Consider the following 22,728-nt stretch of genomic DNA (forward strand, 5'->3'; position numbering starts at 1 on the left):
GCACTAATTGGCCAGGGCCTGTGACATCACGGACTGCCCCCCTTTTCCCCTCCATCCCGGGAGCACATTTGTGTTCCTCATTCGCCGTGCGTTTCAAACGAGGCACCCAGCAGACATTAAATTAAATCTAACTTCCAAGTGGAGTTTAATTTAATTTTGCAAAAGATGTTTTGAGGCAGACAGCTCGTTTGACACATGGCGGGGAGGGGAGGCGAACAATAGAATGACTCAGTCTGCTTTCGGTTTTGCTGATGTCAAGATCAGTGCAAAAGGGGGGGAGATCTGGGGGGGTGGAGCCCTGAAAGGAGGAAGGGCGGGGAGAAAAATATGGGGTGTATTTTATTGTTAAAGTTATTGCTCTATGTACCCTTAATATATTCATTTACCTGGAAGCGACCCCCCTTTGAACTGAACGGGACTTATTTCTGAGTTAGTTTCCTGAATGAGAAGTTCCACCCCTTATTTATTTATCTATTATTATTATTATTATTATTATTATTATTATTATTTCTCTGCAGCTAGCACCATCCACATGCTTGCAAATGGGCCACCCACACTGTGCATCTGAAACACATCCAAACACACATTTAAACCCCTTGGCTTGCTCCCCCCCAAGGAATCCTGGGAAATGTAGTTTCCCACTCACTGAGCTACACTTTGCAGTACTGCTAACAAACTACAGTTCCCAGGATTCTCTGGGGGGAAGCAAAGTGCTGTAAATGCATGTTGGTCGTGCTGTGGATCTGCCCAGAGGATAAGGTCCCTGCCCCGAAGACCTTACAATCTAAAAAGCTCAACACAGCGGAAACAAGCAGAGGGAAGGAAGCAGGAGCGTCGATCAAGAGAGAAGCAATACCTGGCTGTTTTCAGCGACAGGTGTTGAGGATCTTTTCAGACAGCCTCAATGCAATGGCCTAATGGGATGCTGTTATTTTGGTCAGTTATTTTGGGGTGATGTATGGAAGTGAGAGCTGGACCATAAAGAAGGCTGATCGCCAAAGAATGGATGCTTTTGAATTCTGGTGCTGGAGGAGACTCTGGAGAGTCCCATGGACTGCAAGAAGATCAAACCTCTCCATTCTGAAGGAAATCAGCCCTGAGTGCTCACTGGGAGGACAGATCCTGAAGCTGAGGCTCCAAGACTTTGGCCACCGCATGAGAAGAGAAGACTCCCTGGAAAAGACCCTGATGTTGGGAAAGATGGAGGGCACAAGGAGAAGGGGATGACAGAGGACAAGGTGGTTGGACAGTGTTCTCGAAGCTACCAGCATGAGTTTGACCAAACTGCGGGAGGCAGTGGAAGACAGGAGTGCCTGGCATGTTCTGGCCAGGGGGTCATGAAGAGTCAGACACGACTAAACAACAACAACATTGTCTGGTAACCCCCATAAGAACTGAGGGAAAGGAGGGAGATACAGAACGCTGGAAAAGGGGAGTAGAGGTTCAGCTGTAGCGGCTCAGGAGTAAAGTTGCCAACGTATGTGTTTGTGTGTGTAAGAGGAGAGCCTCTGCTTCTCCATCTTCTCCCCCCCCCCCAAAAAAAAGCAGGTAGAATTTTTAGTCTGTGAAGACTGCACTGCATCTCCAAGCCAGGAAAATGACCCGCTGTTAGATGTCTAGACACCTTCCATGTACTTCTCGCAAAGCACAGGAGCCTTGCCAGGAAAAAAACTGATAATGTTGGCAACCCCTCCTTGGACGTCGGTGAAGATTTGGGGAGAAAGAGAAGCTTTATCTCTGACACAGAAAAACCAGCCTGGCAGAAAGGAACGGCTTCATACGAATGTCGGACACTGCCTTATGCAGACTCGGACTATTGGTTCAGCTAGCCAGTGAAGTCCATGCACAGACCGGCAGCCTCTCTGCAGGGTTTCAGGCAGCCCTCGATTGAAATACCAGGAATTGAACCTTCTCCATGCAAAACAGGGACGCGGGTGGCGCTGTGGGTTAAACCACAGAGCTTAGGACTTGCCGATCAGAAGGTCGGTGGTTCGAATCCCCGCGACAGGGTGAGCTCCCGTTGCTCAGTCCCTGCTCCTGCCAACCTAGCAGTTCGAAAGCACATCAAAGTGCAAGTAGATAAATAGGTACTGCTCCGGCAGGAAGGTAAACGGCGTTTCCGTGTGCTGCTCTGGTTCGCCAGAAGCGGCTTAGTCATGCTGGCCACATGACCCGGAAGCTGTACGCCGGCTCCCTCAGCCAATAAAGCGAGATGAGCGTGCAACCCCAGAGTAGGCCACGACTGGACCTAATGGTCAGCGGTACCTTTACCTATATATATTTATTAATTTTTACATGGAATTTCCAAAAAAAATTATATCATACAACATATTTGGGTGTGGTCAGAGGCAGAGGTGGGTGTGTCCAGAGGAAAAGTGGGTGTGGTCGGTGGCAGAAGTGGGTGTGTCCAGAGGCAAAAAGTGGGTGGAGTCAGAGGCAGAAGTGGGTGTGTCCAGAGGCAAAAGGTGGGTGTGGTCAGTGGCAGAAGTGGGTGTGTCCAGAGGGGGAAGTGGGTGTGGTCAGTGGCAGAAGTGGGTGTGTCCAGGGGGAAGTGGATGTGGTCAGTGGCAGAAGTGGGTGTGTCCAGGGGCAAAAGGTGGGTGTGTCCAGAGGCAAAAGTGGGTGGGGTCAGTGGCAGAATTGGAAGGGACCCTAAGGATTGTCTAATCCAGGGGTAGGCAACCGAAGGCCCATGTGCTGGATGTGGCCCAATCGCCTTCTCAATCCGGCCCCCGGATGGTCCAGGAATCAGTGTGTTTTTATACGAGTAGAATGTGTCCTTCTATTTCAAATGCATCTCTGGGTTATTTGTGGGACATAGGAATTTGTTCATTCCCCCCAAAAAAATATAGTCCGGCCCCCCACAAGGTCTGAAGGACGGTGGACCAGCCCACGGCTGAAAAAGCTTGCTGACCCTTGGTCTAATCCAATATTCATTCTTGCAATGAATGAATAGGCAACTGTCCCATCCAGGAATCGAACCTGCAACCGTGGCCTTAACAGCACCATGCTCTAGCCAACTGAGCTATCTTTTGTATATTTCAGCCATACAGTAATCAGAAGTTTTGACACCCCCACCCCTCTGACATCTCTCCACCCAGGAAGGCAAGACAAATTCAGAGAGTTCAAAGACCCATTACAGACAGGTAAAATTGTTCAAGGAGGGCACAGAGCAGGGCAGGTGAGAGGCGTGGCCTGGGGAGAGGGGCTGGTGGTGTGGGGGGGAGCCCTAAGGGTCAGTCAGAGGGGCCTGAAGGGTCATGTTTGGGTCCCGGTCCTGAGTAGTCCCAGAGTCCGACAGGGGCTCCCCAGAGAGACGACTTTCCCATCAGTAAAGGTCCTGTGTGAGTGTCTGGAGACGGTTGGAGGATGGATGGCGGCCAACAGATTGAGGTTGAATCCTGACAAGACAGAAGTACTGTTTTGGGGGGACAGGAGGCGGGCAGGTGTGGAGGACTCCCTGGTCCTGAATGGGGCAACTGTGCCCCTGAAGGACCAGGAGCGCAGCCTGGGAGTCATTCTGGACTCACAGCTGTCCATGGAGGCGCAGGTCCATTCTGTGTCCAGGGCAGCTGTCCACCAGCTCCACCTGGTACGCAGGATGAGACTCTATCTGCCCGCGGACTGTCTCGCCAGAGTGGTGCATGCTCTGGTTATCTCCCGCTTGGACTACTGCAATGCGCTCTATATGGGGCTCCCTTTGAAGGTGACCCAGAAACTACAACTAATCCAGAATGCGGCAGCTAGACTGGTGACTGGGAGCGGCCGCCGAGACCACATAACAGCGGTTTTGAAAGACCTACATTGGCTCCCAGTACATTTCCGAGCACAATTCAAACTGTTGGTGCTGACCTTTAAAGCCCTAAACGGCCTCGGTCCTGTATACCTGAAGGAGCGTCTCCACCCCCATCGTTCAGCCCCGACACTGAGGTCCAGCTCCGAGGGCCTTCTGGTGGTTCCCTCATTGCGAGAAGTGAGGTTACAGGGAACCACGCAGAGGGCCTTCTCGGTGGTGGCGCCCGCCCTGTGTAACACCCTCCCTTCAGATGTGAAGGAAATAAGTAGCTATCTTCTCTTTAAAAAATATCTGAAGGCAGCCCTGTTTAGGGAAGTTTTTAATATTTGATGCTATATTGTTTTTAACACTCGATTGGAAGCCGCTCAGAGTGGCTGGGGAAACTCAACTAGATGGGCGGGGTATAAATAAACTATTATTATTATTATTATTATTATTATTATTATTATTATTATCACCTGGTACCTGAAATGCTTTGATCTGGAGAGACCAGGAACCAGAACCCTGACATTCCCAATGCAAAGCCTCCCATCCCTTCCCAAACTTTGCCGGCCTTGGATACTACTACTACTACTACTACTAATAATAATAATAATAATAATAATTTATTATTTGTACCCCGCCCATCTGGCTGGGTTTCCCCAGCCACTCTGGGTGGCTTCCACAGAGACCAAAAATACACTAAAATGTCACCCATTAAAAACTTCCCTGAACAGGGCTGCCTTAAGATGTCCTCTGAATGTCAGGTAGTTGTTTATCACTTTGACATCTGAAGGGAGGGTGTTCCACAGGGTGGGCGCCACCACCGAGAAGGCCCTCTGCCTGGTTCCCTGTAGCTTTGCTTCTCGCAATGAGGGAACCGCCAGAAGGCCCTCGGCGCTGGACCTCAGCGTTCGGGCAGAACAATGGGGGACAGCTTTGAGGAGCTGTAGGCAGGGATGGAGGCACTTCCTTCCGCAAGCCAAGTACACAGTTACAAACGAAGACAGGAAGCATCACTCAGACCAGGCGAAGATGCTTTTGTAAGTAAAAATGTGCCAAACCCAAACACACACTTCTCTTCCTTCTCCTGCCTGCTGCCCAATAAAATTTTAAAGATGAGCCCCCGGAGAACTGAGCAAGTTTCTGGCCGCATAGCCACACCCCTTTCTTTTTCCTGTAGGCACAAATTTCGGGATCTACTCATTCCACTTCCTGAGAGAGCTCAGTACCAGCAAGACGACCAAACGTGGTTATCCGAATCCCAGTTATTTGACTCGGGGAAGGGCTGTAACAAAATGGGGCAGAGCGTCTCTTTTGAACATGGGAAGTTCAACCTCCAGTTCTGTGCAACTGCCATAAAACTTAGGGAACAAGCTGTGCTACCAAAACTATTCAGGTTTTAAATGATAATTTTAGGTCATATTTTAGTGATCCAGATTTAACTGCCGCTATATCTGAATTGTATGGGACGCGGGTGGCGCTGTGGGTTAAACCATAGAGCCTAGGACTTGCCGATCAGAAGGTCGGCGGTTCGAATCCCCGTGAGCTCCCATTGCTCGGTCCCAGCTCCTGCCCACCTAGCAGTTCAACAGCACCTCAAAGTGCAAGTAGATAAATAGGTACTGCTCCAGCGGGAAGGTAAACGGCGTTTCTGTGCGCTGCTCTGGTTCGCCAGAAGCGGCTTAGTCATGCTGGCCACATGAGCCGGAAGCTGTACGCCGGCTCCCTCGGCCAATAAAGCGAGATGAGCGCTGCAACCCCAGAGTCGGCCACGACTGGACCTAATGGTCAGGGGTCCCTTTACCTTTACCTATATCTGACTTGTCTCTGTTATACCCAGTTGCAATTCAATGTATTCCTGTTATGTTTTCTGATTTTCCCGATATTGTAAGTGGCCCCAAACTGGTTTGTGACTGTAATAATAAAATTCATTCGTTCAACCTCCAGTGGCATCTCTGGTTAGATAATGGGGAAATTTCCCCTGCCCCAAACTCTGCCGCTCAGTGTCAACAATTCTGAGCTAGATCAACCGGCGATTCTGACTCAGTTTAAGGCCGCTGCCAATGAATGTTCCTATCTCTGCATACAGAAACATTGCAAGGAGGGAGATCAGAGGCGGGTGGGAGGAGACCGTTAAAAAAAAAATGCAGCTTATTCACATTAAAGTTGCTAAAACGAGCGATTTCCTGCAGGTGTGACCCAGCACAGATGAACCCAGAAAGACTTACTTGCGTATAAACCTGCTTATCACATAAGCTTTCTATCCCCTTCATCGTTTTTTTGTTCTCCAGTTCTATCGTATTAAAGTGGGATTTATTGCTGAGTAAGGATGCAGAGACGATGGAGGGGGGGGTCAGTCTCTTGCCTTCAGCCTTGGTACGCCGAGTTATTTAGAAGGACAATGTCCCGCCTTATGGCGAGGTCTTGGGGCAAGTCATAGTATTACGCAGCAGAAAACGAGGCAATGTCCTCTATGTCTGGCAGAATCAAAGGGGAAACCCCAATCACCTGATATCCCCCCCCCCAAAAAAAACCCCACCAATCCCTGCAGCCCTTAAACTCTTATCCGGATTCTGGGTTATGGGGACAAAGGGGTGCCATAACCATTAGGCGACTCTGCCAATTATCCCAGAGGTTGGGGCAAAGAGAAAACCAATCGCCCTTAATTTGCATGGATTAATATATATATATTTAAGTTGGGTTTAGCAGAGGCATCACTGCATGGGGGTTTTTTTAAGCGGGGGCGGGGAGGAGATTTGGGGGCAGAGGCTGACAAGCTGCGAAGGCCCTTCCTCGGACGCAACACACATTATATTGCAAGAAACCAAGCTCTGCGTTTTAAAAAAAGCATTTGTTGTGGTTCGTTTTTCTCCCGCATCCAGCAGGCAACCCGCAGGTCTGCGCCACATAACCGACACGGGTCAAGCTAGCCAACCACCCGTAGAAAGATTTGCGCTTTCGACTCGCAGGTCGACTTCATGGGCCCATTTTACAGTTCGGAACAATAAGCCCCGATGGGCAGAACAAGTGAGTTGGCTGAAAATACTGGTGGCTCCAAAGGGATGGATTAGCAGCAGCCTGAGCAGGGGGGTGGGGTCTGTCGCCCCCCCCCCCAAATGGCACCCAGGGGTGTCGAAAAGGTGCTAACACACCTGGAAATTACCTCCCCTTCTTTTGGGGGTGGTTCTTCTGTGCAAACAAGGATGCCACCCAGAGAATATCATTGCCATGAAGGGCTTTTAAGAGCTACTCTGTGGGGCAGCGTAAGGGATGTGATGTCTTATTGCGGGGCCGCTTAGGATTAGACAGGGCAGTGATGACCAGTGGGTAGAGCAGCAGGGTCTCCTTCCCACCCATCCAGCGAGCGATGGACAGGGCGGCTGCTGCCTCGCTTCCCTACCTCTCAGCCAAGCTTGGGAAAGTTACTATGCCCCCCCAAAATGCAAACACAGATCAAGTCCCCCCCCCCAGGGTCTCTGCCCCCCTGGAGCGATGACTAGATCTCCCAAAACAAAGAAGGGAAAACTTTTCAGAGCTACCCACAATCTGTGCATTGGGGGGAGGAAAGTCCTTTGCTTTGCCCCCCCCCCAAAGAAAAGAGAGGTCAGCCTTAGGGAAGGGGGGAGGTCCTCAGATAGCCAGACCCTTCTAAGCCCCATATCTTTTGGGGCTTGGGGGTTGAGGGTAAGGGAGAGGGGCCTTTAGGGAGGGAGGGGGCGCGTTAAGAATGGGAGGGGGGAAAGGAGAGTCTCCTTGCTTTCTCTACATCCAGCCGCACACACCTTCCGAGAAATAACCCAGGCGTTCTCCATGTTCTGCCCCTCATCAGAACCCCCCCCAAAAAAAACTGCTCTGCCCCACATCCAGGCAGCCTAACCAGCCACCATCCGATCAGAGAAGACATTCTCCGCCCCTCCCGCCCCCCAAAACTGCCCCTACGTTTCCCAACCTGCCATTCCTGCTTTCATTTCCCCACCCCCGCCCCCCTCTTTGTGCCTTGCTTACATTGGCCCCCCCCCAACAAAAAACCCTCCTTCCCTCCTCCCCCCCCCCCACGCCGCCGCCTTTGGCCAACTCAGCAGTGCGCCTTTGAGATGGAGAAGGGAAGAGAAACCTCAGCACTCACCTGTCTCAGGTGTCCTCAGGACGCCTGGGTCCTTGGCCCGCGTGGCCTCCTGGCTCTTGAGGGCTTCTCCGGGCATGGTGTGGCATCCAGCGGGGTTTGGGGGGGGCGTGAAGTGGTCTTGAGGGGGGGGCGTTTAGAGTTGCCAGGCAAGGCGGCTGGATGGAGAGAGATGGAAAGAGATGCGGAGAAGGGACCAGGCGCTTCTGATGCGCTCTGCAGGCTGGAGGGAGGATGAGGTGGGATGGAGCCTGCGCCGTAGAGGGGGGGGGGGGCTGGGAGAATCCAGCTCAGAGGTGGGGAGGGGGGAGAGGGAGGCTGGACCAGGCTGCTGCTGCTGCTCCCCCCTCGCTGCCTGAACAGCTCTGTCATCCTCAATGATGTCAGCAGCAGCAGCAGCTCCCTCTATAGCAGGGAGGGTGTGGAAATTGTGGAAGCCGGGGGCGCCTGGTACTGCAGAAAAGACAGAGAGAGACAGGCCAAGCCAGGCAGGGCAGACAAGAGGCCCTGATCCCTCCAGGGCAATTGCATCAGCCTGGCAGGGAGCAAGAGCCTCTGATCTCTCTCTCTCCATCCTCCCTCGTCCACCCAAAATCCAGTTTCTGGAAGCCGCAGGAAAGGAGAGTTTTGCTCTTCTAGGCAGGTTTGTGGGTGCCCCGTCGTGGGCATTGGCCAGGCGAGGGCAGGATAGGGCCCCCCCCGGCCTGATCCAGCAGGTTAATAAATAATAATAATAATAATAATAATAATTTATTTATACCCCGCCCATCGGGCTGGGCTTCCCCAGCCACTCTGGGCGGCCTCCAACAGAACAGCAAAATACAATAACCTATTAAGCATTCAAAGCTTCCCTAAACAGGGCTGCCTTCAGATGTCTTCTAAAAGTCTGGTAGTTGTTGTTCTCTTTGATATCTGGTGGGAGGGCGTTCCACAGGGCGGGCGCCACTACCAAGAAGGCCCTCTGCCTGGTTCCCTGAAACCTCACTTCTCGCAGGGAGGGAACTGCCAGAAGGCCCTCAGCGCTGGATCTCAGTGTCCGGGCTGGACGATGGGGGTGGAGACGCTTCTTCAGGTAAACTGGACCGAGGCCATTTAGGGCTTTAAAAGTCAGCACCAACACTTTGAATTGTGCTCGGAAACGTACTCGGAGCCAGTGTAGGTCTTTCAAGACTGGTGTTATGTGGTCTCGGCGGCCGCTCCCAGTCACCAGTCTAGCTGCCGCATTCTGGATTAGTTGTAGTTTCCGGGTCACCTTCAAAGGTAGCCCCATATAGAGCGCATTGCAGTAGTCCAAGCGGGAGATAACCAGAGCATGCACCACTCTGGCGAGACAGTCTGTGGGCAGGGAGGGTCTCAACCTGCGTACCAGGTGGAGCTGGTAGACAGCCGCCCTGGACACAGAATTGACCTGCGCCTCCATGGACAGCTGTGAGTCCAGAATGACTCCCAGGCTGCGCACTTGGTCCTTCAGGGGCACAGTTACCCCATTCAGGACCAGGAAGTCCTCCACACCCGCCCGCCTCCTGTCCCCCAAAATCAGTACTTCTGTCTTGTCAGGATTCAACCTCAATCTGTTAGCCACCATACATTATTTTTGTTGTTATTTTTATTATTAATATTAGCAGTGCTAATATTAATAATAAAATATAAATGAGAGGGGTACTCTCATTTGAATCAAGAAAATCCCCATTTTATAGCTCAGATCGGGGGAAATGAATACAGTAAATGGACAAAAGATTCACAAAATGTTTATGGGTATGCGTCTCCCCAGGAGGAAAAAAACCACACTGAATATTAGTAATAGTACTAGTACTCCACCATCTGACTGGGTTGCCCAGCCACCCTAGGCGGCTTCCAATCTATACAAAACATAATAAAACATTTTTTTTAAATTCCCTAAATCTGTATTAAATACATATCCCTCCCTTCGTCTCAAGGCAGCGCGCAACACACAAATGCCAGGTAAAAAGCACAAGATGCAGAATGCAAACAGGAACAGAAAATATGGTTCCATCAGCGCAAGACCCTTAATCTCAGCACCGTGGGTTCCAGCCCCACATCAGGTAAACGATTCCTGCATTGCAGGGAGTTGGACTAAATTATCCTTACAGATAGGTAGCCGTGTTGGTCTGCCATAGTCAAAATAAAAAAAATCCTTCCAGTAGCACCTTTAAGACCAACTAAGTTAGTTCTTGGTATGAGCTTTCGTGTGCAAGCACACTTCTTCAGATACACAGTGTATCTGAAGAAGTGTGCTTGCACACGAAAGCTCATACCAAGAACTAACTTAGTTGGTCTTAAAGGTGCTACTGGAAGGATTTTTTTTATTTTAAATTATCCTTGTGGTCCGAATTCTAGTGGCGGGGACCACAAACCAATAATGCCCCTCACTGCCACAAAAACATTTAAAAGGATATGGGATGTCGATCAGCCCAAGATCTGGTTGAAGAGGAACTTTTTTGCCTTGTTGTTGTTGTTGTTGTTGTTTAGCCGTGTCTGACTCTTTGTGACCCTCTGGACCAGAGCACACTAGGCACTCCTGTCTTCCGCGGCCTCCCACAGTTTGGTCAAACTCATGCTGGTAGCTTGGAGAACACTGTCCCACCACCTCGTCCTCTGTCGTCCCCTTCTCCTTGTGCCCTCCATCTTTCCCAGCATCAGGGTCTTTTCCAGGGAGTCTTCTCTTCTCCTGAGGTGGCCAAAGTCTTGGAGCCTCAGCTTCAGGATCTGTCCTTCCAGTGAGCACTCAGGGCTGATTTCCTTCAGAATGGAGAGGTTTGATCTTCTTGCAGTCCATGGGACTCTCCAGAGTCTCCTCCAGCACCAGAATTCAAAAGCATCCATTCTTCGGCGATCAGCCTTCTTTGTGGTCCAGCTCTCACTTCCATACATAACTACTGGGAAAACCATGGCTTTAACTAAATGGACCTTCATGGACCCCTTCATGGATCACTGCCTTGCCGTGGCGAAGGGGTTGAATAACTCAGAGAAGCTATGAGCTATGCCATGCAGGGCCACCCAAGATGGACAGGTCCTAGTGGAGAGTTTTGACCAAACGTGATCCACCTGGAGCAGGAACCGGCAAGCCACCTCAGTATCCCTGCCAAGAAAACTCCATGGACAAAGACTTTTTTGCCTAAAGGTGTATAATGAACCTCTTTGGGGAGAGCATTCCACAGACAGGGAGCCACTGCAGAGAAGGCCCTGTTCTCATGTTGCCACCCTCTGGACCTCTCATGGAAGAGGCACGCAGAGGGCCTCAGAAGATGATCTCAGGGTCCAGGGTAGTTCATATGGGGAGACGCAGACCTTGTTGTATTGGGGTCCTGAGCCATTTAAGGCTTTATTAGTCAAAACCAGCACTTTGAATGGGATCTAGACGCTAACTGACCTCTTGTGCAATCGGGAAATGGAAGGTAAGGCTGTTCATGGGGGGATGAAAATGGCTAGGGGAGAAAACTGAGAGAGAGCACTTCTTATTTTTAAAATATTTTTTATTAACTTTTCAGATTATACATTTCAAAATGAACATCTTTCATTATAACCAAATCTTCAACGACTTCCCTCCCTCCCCGGAAATAGCGTGTGCTCACGTGTATGGGCACACGCTTCCCCCGCCCTCCAGCCCACCGCACGATCGGTGCTGGAGACACCGGCCCGAGGCGCGGGAAGTTTGCTGGCCCAGAAACCAGAAGCATTTTTACTCGGCACTGTGGGGAGTGATATAAATAGAAAGGAATATAAGCTCTTTTTATATGCAATAACAGCAGCAAGAATATTACTGGCCCAAAAATGGAAGCAAGAAGAATTACCGAAGATTGAAGAATGGAGAATGAAGTTAATGGACTATGCAGAATTAGATAAACTAACAGGAAGGATTCGAAACCGTCGGGACCAGAAATTCACGGAAGACTGGAGTAAATTTACGGACTACTTCAAAAGTATTTGTGAAGATCAGACGACGTTTGTAGGTTTGCAAGAGGTTTTGTGAGGAGTATTACTGGAAGTATTGCAAAATTGGACAAGGGGAAGGATGATTTGTTAAGAGGCAATATAAAGTTAAGAAATGCATAAGAAGTGGTTAAAACGGTGGATCATCAGAGGTGCTGATGGAAGTCTAAAAAGATTGTATAAGTGATATGTTTTGTGGTACATTTTATAATTTTTATGTTATAATCAATAAAAATTAAAAAAAAAAAGTTTGCTGACCCCTGAACTAGATGACCCTCCAGCTCAACAAGTCTGTGATTCTGCAATGATAGTGCATGATAGATAGAGGTTTGTGTGTGCATCTTAGGTGCCAAACGCCAGGACAAAAGCTACATTTCATCGAGGGCCACACTGGAAGCCCCGAACAATGCAGAGGACATCTGTACATCTGTAATCTGTACATTTTAGGGGCTTGTAATTTCCATAATTTGCATATCCTCTTTATGATCCTGGCAGAGGCCACATTGCAGTTCGTTGCAATGTTGCCGCAACAGACATGCTACCCCCCCACCTCTCTCTCTCTGAATATTGTTACCTTCAGCTGCGAAAAAATGATCTCTTGATCCATAAACTAGGGCAGCTCAGACATAATAAATGGGTATGCCTTTTATAAACTCGCCTCTCTGTTTTGTTCCTTTGGCAATAGACCAGGAACATTTTCGAAACTTAATGCTGCAAGGATGGATCTGAGAAAGAAAGAAAGAAAGAAAGAAAGAAAGAAAGAAAGAAAGAAAGAAAGAAAGATTATAGGTCAGTAAAAATTATGTTTATCTGCTGTGGGGAAGGGGGAGGGTTAGAGCTGTGGGGACCTTAGGGCTAATTCTCCCCTCCCCCTTTCCCTCAATATGAGATTAAAGGTAAAGGGACCCTGACCATTAGGTCCAGTCATGACCGACTCTGGGGTTGTGGCGCTCATCTCGCTTTATTGGCCAAGGGAGCCGGCATACAGCTTCCGGGTCATGTGGCCAGCATGACTAAGCCTCTTCTGGCGAACCAGAACAGCACACGGAAATGCCGTTTACCTTCCCGCCGGAGCGGTACCTATTTATCTACTTGCACTTTAACGTGCTTTCGAACTGCTAGGTTGGCAGGAGCAGGGACTGAGAAACGGGAGCTCACCCCATCGCGGGGATTCAAACCGCCGACCTTCTAATCAGCAAGTCCTAGGCTCAGTGGTTTAACCCGCAGCGCCACCCGTGTCCCCAATACAAGATTAATGGTGAGCAAAATACCAACTACTCAAAATGTGATTCAAGGCTCTATTTTCAGCCTTGAGGACTTGCAGGTTTTCAGAAGAACTAAGTCTGCAACAGCAAATTCCGTGAATGTGGTATCTGATTGCACAACTGTTATTGCATGCAAAATTGCATGCGCACTTGCCAGTCACACATAAAAATCCCAACGGGAGTAGTAAGGATGTGGAATCATCTTTTTCTGGAGTGCCTGGAGGCGGTTGGAGGATGGATGGCGGCTAACAGATTGAGGTGGAATCCTGACAAGACAGAAGTACTGTTTTGTGGCGTCAGGGGATGGGCAGGTGTGAAAGACTGGTCCTGAATGGGGTAACTGTGCCCCTGAAGGACCAGGTGCACAGACTGGGAGTCATTCTGGACTCACAGCTGTCCATGGAGGCGCAGGTCAATTCTGTGTCCAGGGCAGCTGTCTCCCAGCTCCATCTGGTACGCAGGATGAGACCCTCCCTGCCCGCGGACTGTCTCGCCAGAGTGGTGCATTCTCTGGTTATCTCCCGCTTGGACTATTGCAATGCGCTCTATGTGGGGCTACCTTTGAAGTTGACCCAGAAACTGCAACTAATCCAGAATGTGGCAGCTAGACTGGTGACTCGGAGCGGCCGCCGAGACCACATAACACCAGTCTTGAAAGACCTACATTGGCTCCCAGTATGTTTCCGAGCACAATTCAAAGTGTTGGTGCTGACCTTGAAAGCCCTAAACGGCCTCAGCCTGAAGGAGCATCTCCCCCTCCATCGTTCAGCCCAGACACTGAGATCCAGCTCCGAGGGCCTTCTGGCGGTTCCCTCCCTGCGAGAAGCCAAGTTACCGGGAACCAGGCAGAGGGCCTTCTTGGTAGTGGCACCCGCCCTGTGGAACACCCTCCAACCAGTTGTCAAAGGAAAAACAACTACCTGACTTTTAGAAGACATCTGAAGGCAGCCCTGTTTAGGAAAGCTTTTAATAACTGAAGGACTATTGTATTTTAATATTTTGTTGGAAGCCGCCCAGAGATGGTCAGGGAATGAATGAATGAATGAATAAATAATTTATTATTATTATTATTATTATTATTATTATTATTATTATTAGTGGCCTGCCTTCAAGCAGAGACTTCACTTTTGGTCTGGGCCACACGGTGCTTCCGTGTCCAGGGGTGGAGCTGTCCCCAGTCACCAGTTTCCAACACGGGACAGCATGTGACCGGAAAACCGATCGCGTTTTTCGCTTTGTGGGTGCTGCGACTTATTCTGGAGCCAGCAGAAGCCAGTCGTTAGAGCCTGGTGTGGCACTGTTGACATTTCTCTCCACCACAAAGCTGGCGATAAATAAAATGTCAAGCAGATAGTTCTCTCTCTTTTCCCCAGGGACACACAAATCTATATCCCACTTTCCGCTGGCTGGCAACGCGTCCAGGGACTGCATGCCAGTGGCAAGTGGAACAAGAAATGCAAATATTTTTGGCAAAGTTTTTTTCATTAGGTTTTCCCAAAAATATTCACACGTACATTTCAATATATGTGGGTGGAAAGAAGCAAAACTGACGGGAAGAGTTAGAGGAGTATTGAACCAGAAAATATTTGGAGAATGGAGAATATTTAAGGATTATATAAGATCATATGGTACCAATCACACCATATTAGCAGAACTTGAGTGATACTTGTAAACACAACAAATACCGTTTGTGGAGTAGACGGGAACAATATTAAAGAATATAAAACTGTGTGGAAGAAACGACGACAGTATAAACAGTACAATGAGAATGATTGGAAGACTCGTTTTGTTAGAAGTCTTTTTTATTTAAGTGTTTAATTAAGTATTAATTAGGTAGATTATTATTATTATTTATGTACATAAATTTGCTTTTTCTTCTTTCTTTTTTCTGTATTTTCTTCCTTTCTTCTTTCTTAATTGTTTTTCCTTTAATTTCCTTTTTGTAGTGTCGTTGTTGTTTAGTCGTTTAGTCATGTCCAAACTCTTCGTATGAGATTGTAAATTCTTTGTATGTGTAATTTAAATTAATAAAGATTATTTTTTTAAAAAAAGGAAAGAAGGAAGGAACAGGTCCCTGCCCCTAGGAGCCTACAGCCTCTCTGGGTTTCGTTTGGGTTATAATCTACGTTGTAACTTGATGAAAAGTGTCGATTTGCATGGAACGATGAGAACCGAGGCTCTGAACAAATGACTTGCAAAATACCCGCAACCGAGTTTTATGCTGACACCCTCGATCATAATCTGCCAGGGCTAGCGTTCTGCTTAGACACCGAGGAAACATCCCATTGGTCCTTGCAGGTGTCAAGCCCGGCCTGCTGCCATGGAAACCAAACTTTCCCCTCCTGCCTTAGTCTCCATGGTGACAACGGAATTTGAAAAAAGGGGATGCTGAGAGCTGGCCAGTCACATCAATGCAAGAGGGGCAGCCTATGGGAATATTTGAGAATCTCGCACCCCCCTCTTCTGTTCACGTGGAATGAGAGAGGCTGGGAAGCCTGTTTCAAAATAGTATTTTACGGGGTGGGGGAATTGAAAGCTGGGAAAGGAGTTCAGAGTGACGTACCTAGTTCTCTCCTTTCTCGTTTAATCCCCTACAACAACCCTGAGAGGTAGGCCAGGCTGAGAGGTCAACCAGCGAGCTTCATGGCAGAGGGGGGATTCGGACCCAGGCAGAAATTAAAAGACGCCTGCTTCTTGGGAGAAAAGCAATGACAAACCTAGGTAAAGCAGCCGCTGGGTGACTTTGGGCTAGTCACACTTCTTTGAAGTCTCTCAGCCCCACTCACCCCACAGAGTGTTTGTTGTGGGGAAGGGAAAGGAGAAAGTTAGCCGCTTTGAGACTCCTTAAAGGGAGTGAAAGGCGGGATATCAAATCCAAACTCTTCTTCTTCTTCTTCTTCTTCTTCTTCTTCTTCTTCTTCTTCTTCTTCTTCTTCTCCTTCTTCTTCTTCTTCTTCTTCTTCTTCTTCTTCTTCTTCTTCTTCTTCTTCTTCTGAAGGTAAAGGGACCCCTGACCATTAGGTCCAGTAATGACCGACTCTGGGGTTGGGGCACTCATCTCGCTTTATTGGCCGAAGGAGCCGGCGTTTGTCCACAGATTGCTTCCGGGTCATGTGGCCAGCATGACTAAGCCACTTCTGGCAAACCAGCGCAGCGCACGGAAACACCGTTTACCTTCCCGGCGGAGCGGTACCTATTTATCTACTTGCACTTTGACGTGCTTTTGAACTGCTAGGTTGGGAGGAGCTGGGACCGAGCAACGGGAGCTCACTCTGTCGCGGGGATTCGAACCGCCGACCTTCTGATCGGCAAGTCCTAGGCTCTGTGGTTTAACCCACAGCGCCACCCGCGTCCCTTATGACAAACCTAGACAAAGGTCCGTATAGTTAAATCTATGGTTTTCCCAGTAGTGATGTATGGAAGTGAGAGCTGGACCATAAAGAAGGCTGATTGCCGGAGAATGGATGCTTTTGAATTATGGTGCTGGAGGAGACTCTTGAGAGTCCCATGGACTGCAAGAAGATCAAACCTCTCCATTCTGAAGGAAATCAGCCCTGAGTGCTCACTGGAAGGACAGATCCTGAAGCTGAGGCTCCAATACTTTGGCCACCTCATGAGAAGAGAAGACTCCCTGGAAAAGACCCTGATGTTGGGAAAGATTGAGGGCACAAGGAGAAGGGGACGACAGAGGACGAGATGGTGGGACAGTGTTCTTGAAGCTACCAGCATGAGTTTGACCAAACTGTGGGAGGCAGTGGAAGACAGGAGTGTCTGGTCCAGGGGGTCACGAAGAGTCGGACACGACTAAACGACTAAACATCAACAACTCCCAGGTCCAAGTCCCACACTCTGAACCACGATGCCACAATGGCTCTCACCTTGCCACCACTCATGGTTGGGGCTCCTTCCCTTTGGAGAGTCCTGGGTTCGAATTTCGCTATTACCATTTTAATTCAGAGCTCCCAAGGACTGCACTGCTCTAGCAAGGCAGCAAGGCCACCTGCCTCTGTGTGTGTGTGTGTGTGTGTGTCTGTGTATTCAAGCACTTGCTTGGCCTCGCTGCATCTCCCTGCTATTTCCCTTCCTTCCAGCTCTTGCAAACGAGGTCATTTCCATCGCGATCCCTTGATTGAATCTGATGCCAAGGCCAGCTCCCAGTCTGCCTCTGCTTTCCACAGAGAGTCGCTCCCGAAAGCTTCTTAACCACCAGCTCTTTCCTTGCTGCAACTTAAAATCCATTTGCAAAAAGTAATTTGCCGCCCTTTATCGCACAACCACCCTGCGAGGTGGGGCAGGGGTGCCAAGAATCTCTGCTGGTCACAAAAGTGTTGAACAACGATTGTAAAATATTGTCTAAAGTGTATAAATTGCTGCTGGAATGTCATTTGAAAGATGAAGAGGTCAAGTCGGTTACGATACATTGGGCCAAGGATTTTGGGTATAACATACAGCTAAAAGAGTGGGAAAGGATTAAAGGAAGGATTAAAATTTACCGCATGCAATGCTTTGAAAGAAAACGTGATGAAAATGATGTACAGATGGTGTATTACACCAATGAAATTAGCTAAAATGTATAAAGCAAATAACAAATGTTGGAAATGTAAAGAAAAAGAAGGATCTTTTTATCACATGTGGTGGGAATGTAAGAAAGTGAAAAGCTTCTGGGAAATGATATATAATGAGATGAAAAAGATGTTGAAATATACATGTATAAAAAAAATCCAGAAGCATTTCTACTTGGCATTGTAGGGGAGGATATTAATAGACAGGATAATAAACTGTTTTTATATGCAATAACGGCAGCTGTACTATTGGCACAGAAATGGAAACTCGAAGAATTACTGACAAAAGAGGAATGGCAGTCGAAATTAATGGACTATTCAGAATTAGACAAGATGACAGGAAGGATTTGAAACCTGCGGGATTAAAGATTCTCAGAGGACCGGAGTAAACATGTGAACTATCTGAAAAGCAATTGTAATCAACAGATTACGCAAGACGTTTTGTAAGGAGGACTGTGTGAAATATTGCAGAGAAAAGTATGAAGAGAACTCTTAGTGAAGCATTATTAAAAGGAATAGTGAAATTAATGAAATGCAGATTAAGGGATAAAGATGGAAAAACCTTCAGATGTGGTTGGTGGAAGTCCAAAACACTGAAGAAGATGAGAAAATATGTTGTATGTGGGGTTTTTTGGAAATTCCATGTAAAAATTAATAAATATATATATAGGTAAAGGGACCCTGACCATTAGGTCCAGTCGTGGCCGACTCTGGGGTTGCGCGCTCATCTTGCTTTATTTGCCGAGGGAGCCGGCGTACAGCTTCCGGGTCATGTGGCCAGCATGACTAAGCCGCTTCTGGCGAACCAGAGCAGCACACGGAAACGTCATTTACCTTCCCGCCGGAGTGGTACCTATTTATCTACTTGCACGTTGACGTGCTTTCGAACTGCTAGGTTGGCAGAAGCAGGGACCGAGCAACGGGAGCTTACCCCGTCGCGGGGATTCGAACCGCCGACCTTCTGATCGGCAAGTCCTAGGCTCTGTGGTTTAACCCCCAGCGCCACCCGCATCCCTTAATATATATATATGAAGCTCTGCTGGTCCATTGAAGCGCTGGTTCTCTGTCTGAATCATTGGCCAGTCAGCTGCCACCCCAATCCTGACCCCGGAGGTTCTCCCAAAGTTCTTATGACCTGGTTAGGGGTGTCAAAGATTCTCCCCTGGAGGGCAGAATTGGGCCTGCAGAGATTCTGGCATGCGTGCCAAGACATGCCCTGTCCTGCGGGCAACCGCTGCATGCGCCACTGAACATGCCAGGCACGTCAGCCGCCTCTGGGCACGAACGACAACATTGGGGAGGGGGAGGCACAGAGCAGGGAGAACAGAGACCATCGCTGACTGTTCAGTTTAATGGAAAGAAAAGCCCCCAAGGCAGCAGCAGCAGCAAAGCTCCAAGAAGAATTCGCTCAGCAAATGCACTGGGTTATGTAAGCTCTTTGCACATATAGATTTAGAGCAGTCTCAGCCAACCTGAGGACGTTTGGACCCAGGCACCTGGCATAGCTCGGCTGGTAAGAGCATGAGACTCTTAATCTCATGGTCACGGGTTCAAATCTCACATTGGGTTGGACTAGATGATCCCTAAACAGCCTCAGTCCAGTATACCTGAAGGAGCGTCTCCACCCCCACCGTTCTACCCGGACACTGAGGTCCAGCTCCAAGGGCCTTCTGGCAGTTCCCTCATTGCGAGACATGAGGTTACAGGGAACCAGGCAGAGGGCCTTCTCGGTGGTGGCTCCCGCCCTGTGGAACTCCCTCCCACCAGATGTCAAAGAGAAGAACAACTACCAGACTTTTAGAAGACATCTGAAGGCAGCCCTGTTTGTTGTTGTTTAGTCGTTTAGTCGTGTCCGACTCTTCGTGACCCCCTGGACCAGAGCACGCCAGGCACTCCTGTCTTCCACTGCCTCCCGCAGTTTGGTCAGACTCATGTTTGTAGCTTCGAGCCCTGTTTAGGGAAGCTTTTAATGCTTGATGTATTACAGTGTTTTAATAATATTTTAATATTTTTTTGGAAGCCACCCAGAGTGGCTGGGGAAGCCCAGCCAGATGGGCGGGGTATAAATAATAAATTATTATTATTATTATTATTATTATTATTATTATTATTATTATTATACTTGTGGTCCCTTGCAGCACCACGGTTCTGGGACTCTTATCGGCCCCAGGAAGCGGCTAGGAATCACAGGTAGGGAGAGCTGCTGCTGCACTCATTCATTCATTCATTCATTCATTCATTTATTCATTCATTCATTCATTCATTCCAGGTAGAACGATGGGGGTGGAGACGCTCCTTCAGAGCCTGCTTGGTGAGCTTGCAAGACTGGGGCAACCCAGTCAGATGGGCGGGGTACAAATAAAATCATCACCATCATCATGTAGCAGGAACCCCCCACCCCAATCATTCAGTTTGTACAAACTTCACACACTCACACTCACACACTACATATGCCACACTTCTGTTATAAATTCATAGAAAAATCAACCATACATCGGATTTGCACTGTTCCATTTTTATTTTACTCCATATGACAAGGACTATCAAAGGGGGGTGGCTTGGTTCTGGTCAGCCATAATCCCTTCACCATCCCAGCACATCCACAGGAGCCCTGCCCAGTTGCTATGCCAACCCTGATGGTCCTAGACAGAAGACCATCAAGATCACAAAGAACTTGCATATGGGAGTGGATTCAGCATGGACTGAAACAAAGGACAATGATCAGATCTTCCCTCTGGGGGCAGGAAACTGCCAACTCCCCTTTGTCTCCTGGAAGTGACTCATGGGCAGGGGGAAAGGAGGAACCAGCCGGGTGACAGGACACTCAGGTTACCACCACAACTCCTCCCTCAACCCCTCCTTTCTGTAATGTATGCATGATGTTTCTGGGGGTGGGCTTGACCTAGAGGATGGGAATTTCAAAAGTTTTTATAAGGTCTTGCACACCATCTTTCTGGGTCTTTCCTCTCTCTCGCAAGTGAGGGGAACACCCTGTTGCAACAGTTCAATAAAGGCCAAGCCTACAGGCTGCTGTTTTGCTCCAAGTTATCCTGGTTGGTGTCTTTGTTTTTGTCCAAGGGAGCCCTCGGATTTTTCCGGTAACAATCATCATCATCATCATCTAGGTGGCGCCCATAAGGACGAGATGGGCCGATTCAGCACTGTGCTGAGCCCGGGAGTAACCCAAGAAACGTGGTGCATGTCCAGTCCAGAATCCAAAGGTTCTGCTAAAAGTCAGTCCGACAGAGCCAAGGCAGGACACGAGGCAGGAAACCAGGCAAGGACAGGTACTGGATCTCAGGCAGGGTCTGGCATACAGCAATGTTGCTCCCGCAACTCGGGGCGGGGTCCCACAGCCTTTTATCTTTGTTGGGGTAGCAGCCGGTCCTGATCCCCCGGCGACTCACCTCCCTGTCTCGCCCGGAGGCGAGCACTCCTCCTGCAAGGACTCAGGTCTCTCCTTCTCTCAGACCTCAGTCTCTGCAGCTCGGGAGACGTCAGTGGGTTACTTGGACTACTGCAATGCTCTCTATGTGGGGCTACCTTTGAAGGTGACCCGGAAACTACAACTAATCCAGAATGCGGCAGCTAAACTGGTGACTGGGAGCGGCCGCCGAAACCACATAACACTGGTCCTGAAAGACCCACATTGGCTCCCAGTAAAAGCTTCTTTAGGGAAGATTCAATGTTTAACAGACCACTGTATTTTAATACTTTGTTGGAAGCCGCCCAGAGTGGCTGGGGAAAGCCAGCCAGATGGGTGGGGTATAAATAATAAATTCTATTCCATTCTATTCTATAAGCTTCCAGAAGATTTATTGAACCAGTATCTTAAACTGTGAGTACACCATAGATCTAGAGTCTGTGGCTTCATTTAATCCCCCTTCCTAGTGATTCCTTCATTTGTTTGCTACCGTTGAGCCACTGTTTGCCATTACCCTCCAAAAACCTCTTCCATGGAAGGCGAGAGTCGGACACAGGAAGCCGCTGTACACAGGATCAGACCAAGTGCTCAACCAAAGGAGAATTGCTCCAGAAGCTCTGCAAACGCCATCTTGGCAGTCGAGATAACCCCACCATTAATTGCTAGTTGTTGTAGCAATGAGCTCATCTATGTTTAGATTCACTTGCTCTGATATAAGCTAATTTGCTTTGATGCTCTCCTCATCTGCGGGCTCAAGGGACTGGGCTCTCAGCCCAGAAAGAGGAGCTATCTGTAAGGTCTGAGCATTTTCCACCTACGCCTTCATCTGGGCAGGTGAAATGAGGTTTGCTGTTTTGTGTATAATGTAGGCACGTTGGCTTGGGTGCGGACAAGCCGTCTCCTTGCTGCGGTGTCCGTCCCAGGTCTGCAAAGGCTGGGAGACCTGGCAGGCTGCTTTGCTCCAAGTCTACACCTTTCTTTAATAAAACATTCGAACGGGCCATTCTGATGTTTTGACATCCTCCTTTGGTATCCTTGCACCCAGCCACTCCTGGGAGAGCTACTTTGCGGTTGGAGGATGGGTGGCGGCTAACAGATTGAGGTTGAATCCTGACAAGACAGAAGCACCATTTTTGGGGGGGCAGGAGGCGGGCAGGTGTGGGGGACTCCCTGGTCCTGAATGGGGTCACTGTGCCCCTGAAGGACCAGGTGTGCAGCCTGGGAGTCATTCTGGACTCACAGCTGTCCATGGAGGCGCAGGTCAATTCTGTGTCCAGGGCAGCTGTTTACCAGCTCCATCTGGTACGCAGGATGAGACCCTACCTGCCTGCGTACTGTCTCGCCAGAGTGGTGCATGCTCTGGTTATCTCCCGCTTGGACTACTGCAACGCGCTCTACGTGGGACTACCTTTGAAGGTGACCCAGAAACTACAACTAATCCAGAATGCGGCAGCCAGACTGGTGACTGGGAGCGGCCGCCAAGACCACATAACACCGGTACTGAAAGACCTGCATTGGCTCCCAGTACGTTTCCGAGCACAATTCAAAGCATTGTTGCTTACATTTAAAGCCCTAAACGGCCTTGGTCCAGTATACCTGAAGGAGCGTCTCCACTTCTATCGTTC

General features: G+C 49.0%; 1 protein-coding gene across 1 annotated transcript in view; it reads right to left on the minus strand.

Moving 5' to 3' along the window:
• Nucleotides 1-8,185, minus strand: part of LOC308459003 (uncharacterized protein) — a 63,572-nt gene extending 55,387 nt beyond the window's left edge. The window contains exon 1 of the mRNA XM_080973956.1: nt 7,905-8,185. Within this exon, the coding sequence (XP_080830082.1) occupies nt 7,905-7,980 (76 nt within the window). The 5' untranslated portion in view covers nt 7,981-8,185. The remainder of the gene's footprint in view (nt 1-7,904) is intronic.
• Nucleotides 8,186-22,728: the final 14,543 nt, after the last annotated feature.

The sequence above is a fragment of the Podarcis pityusensis genome (assembly GCF_964106645.2).
Source record: "Podarcis pityusensis genome assembly, chromosome: 12".
Classification (NCBI taxonomy): domain Eukaryota; kingdom Metazoa; phylum Chordata; class Lepidosauria; order Squamata; family Lacertidae; genus Podarcis; species Podarcis pityusensis.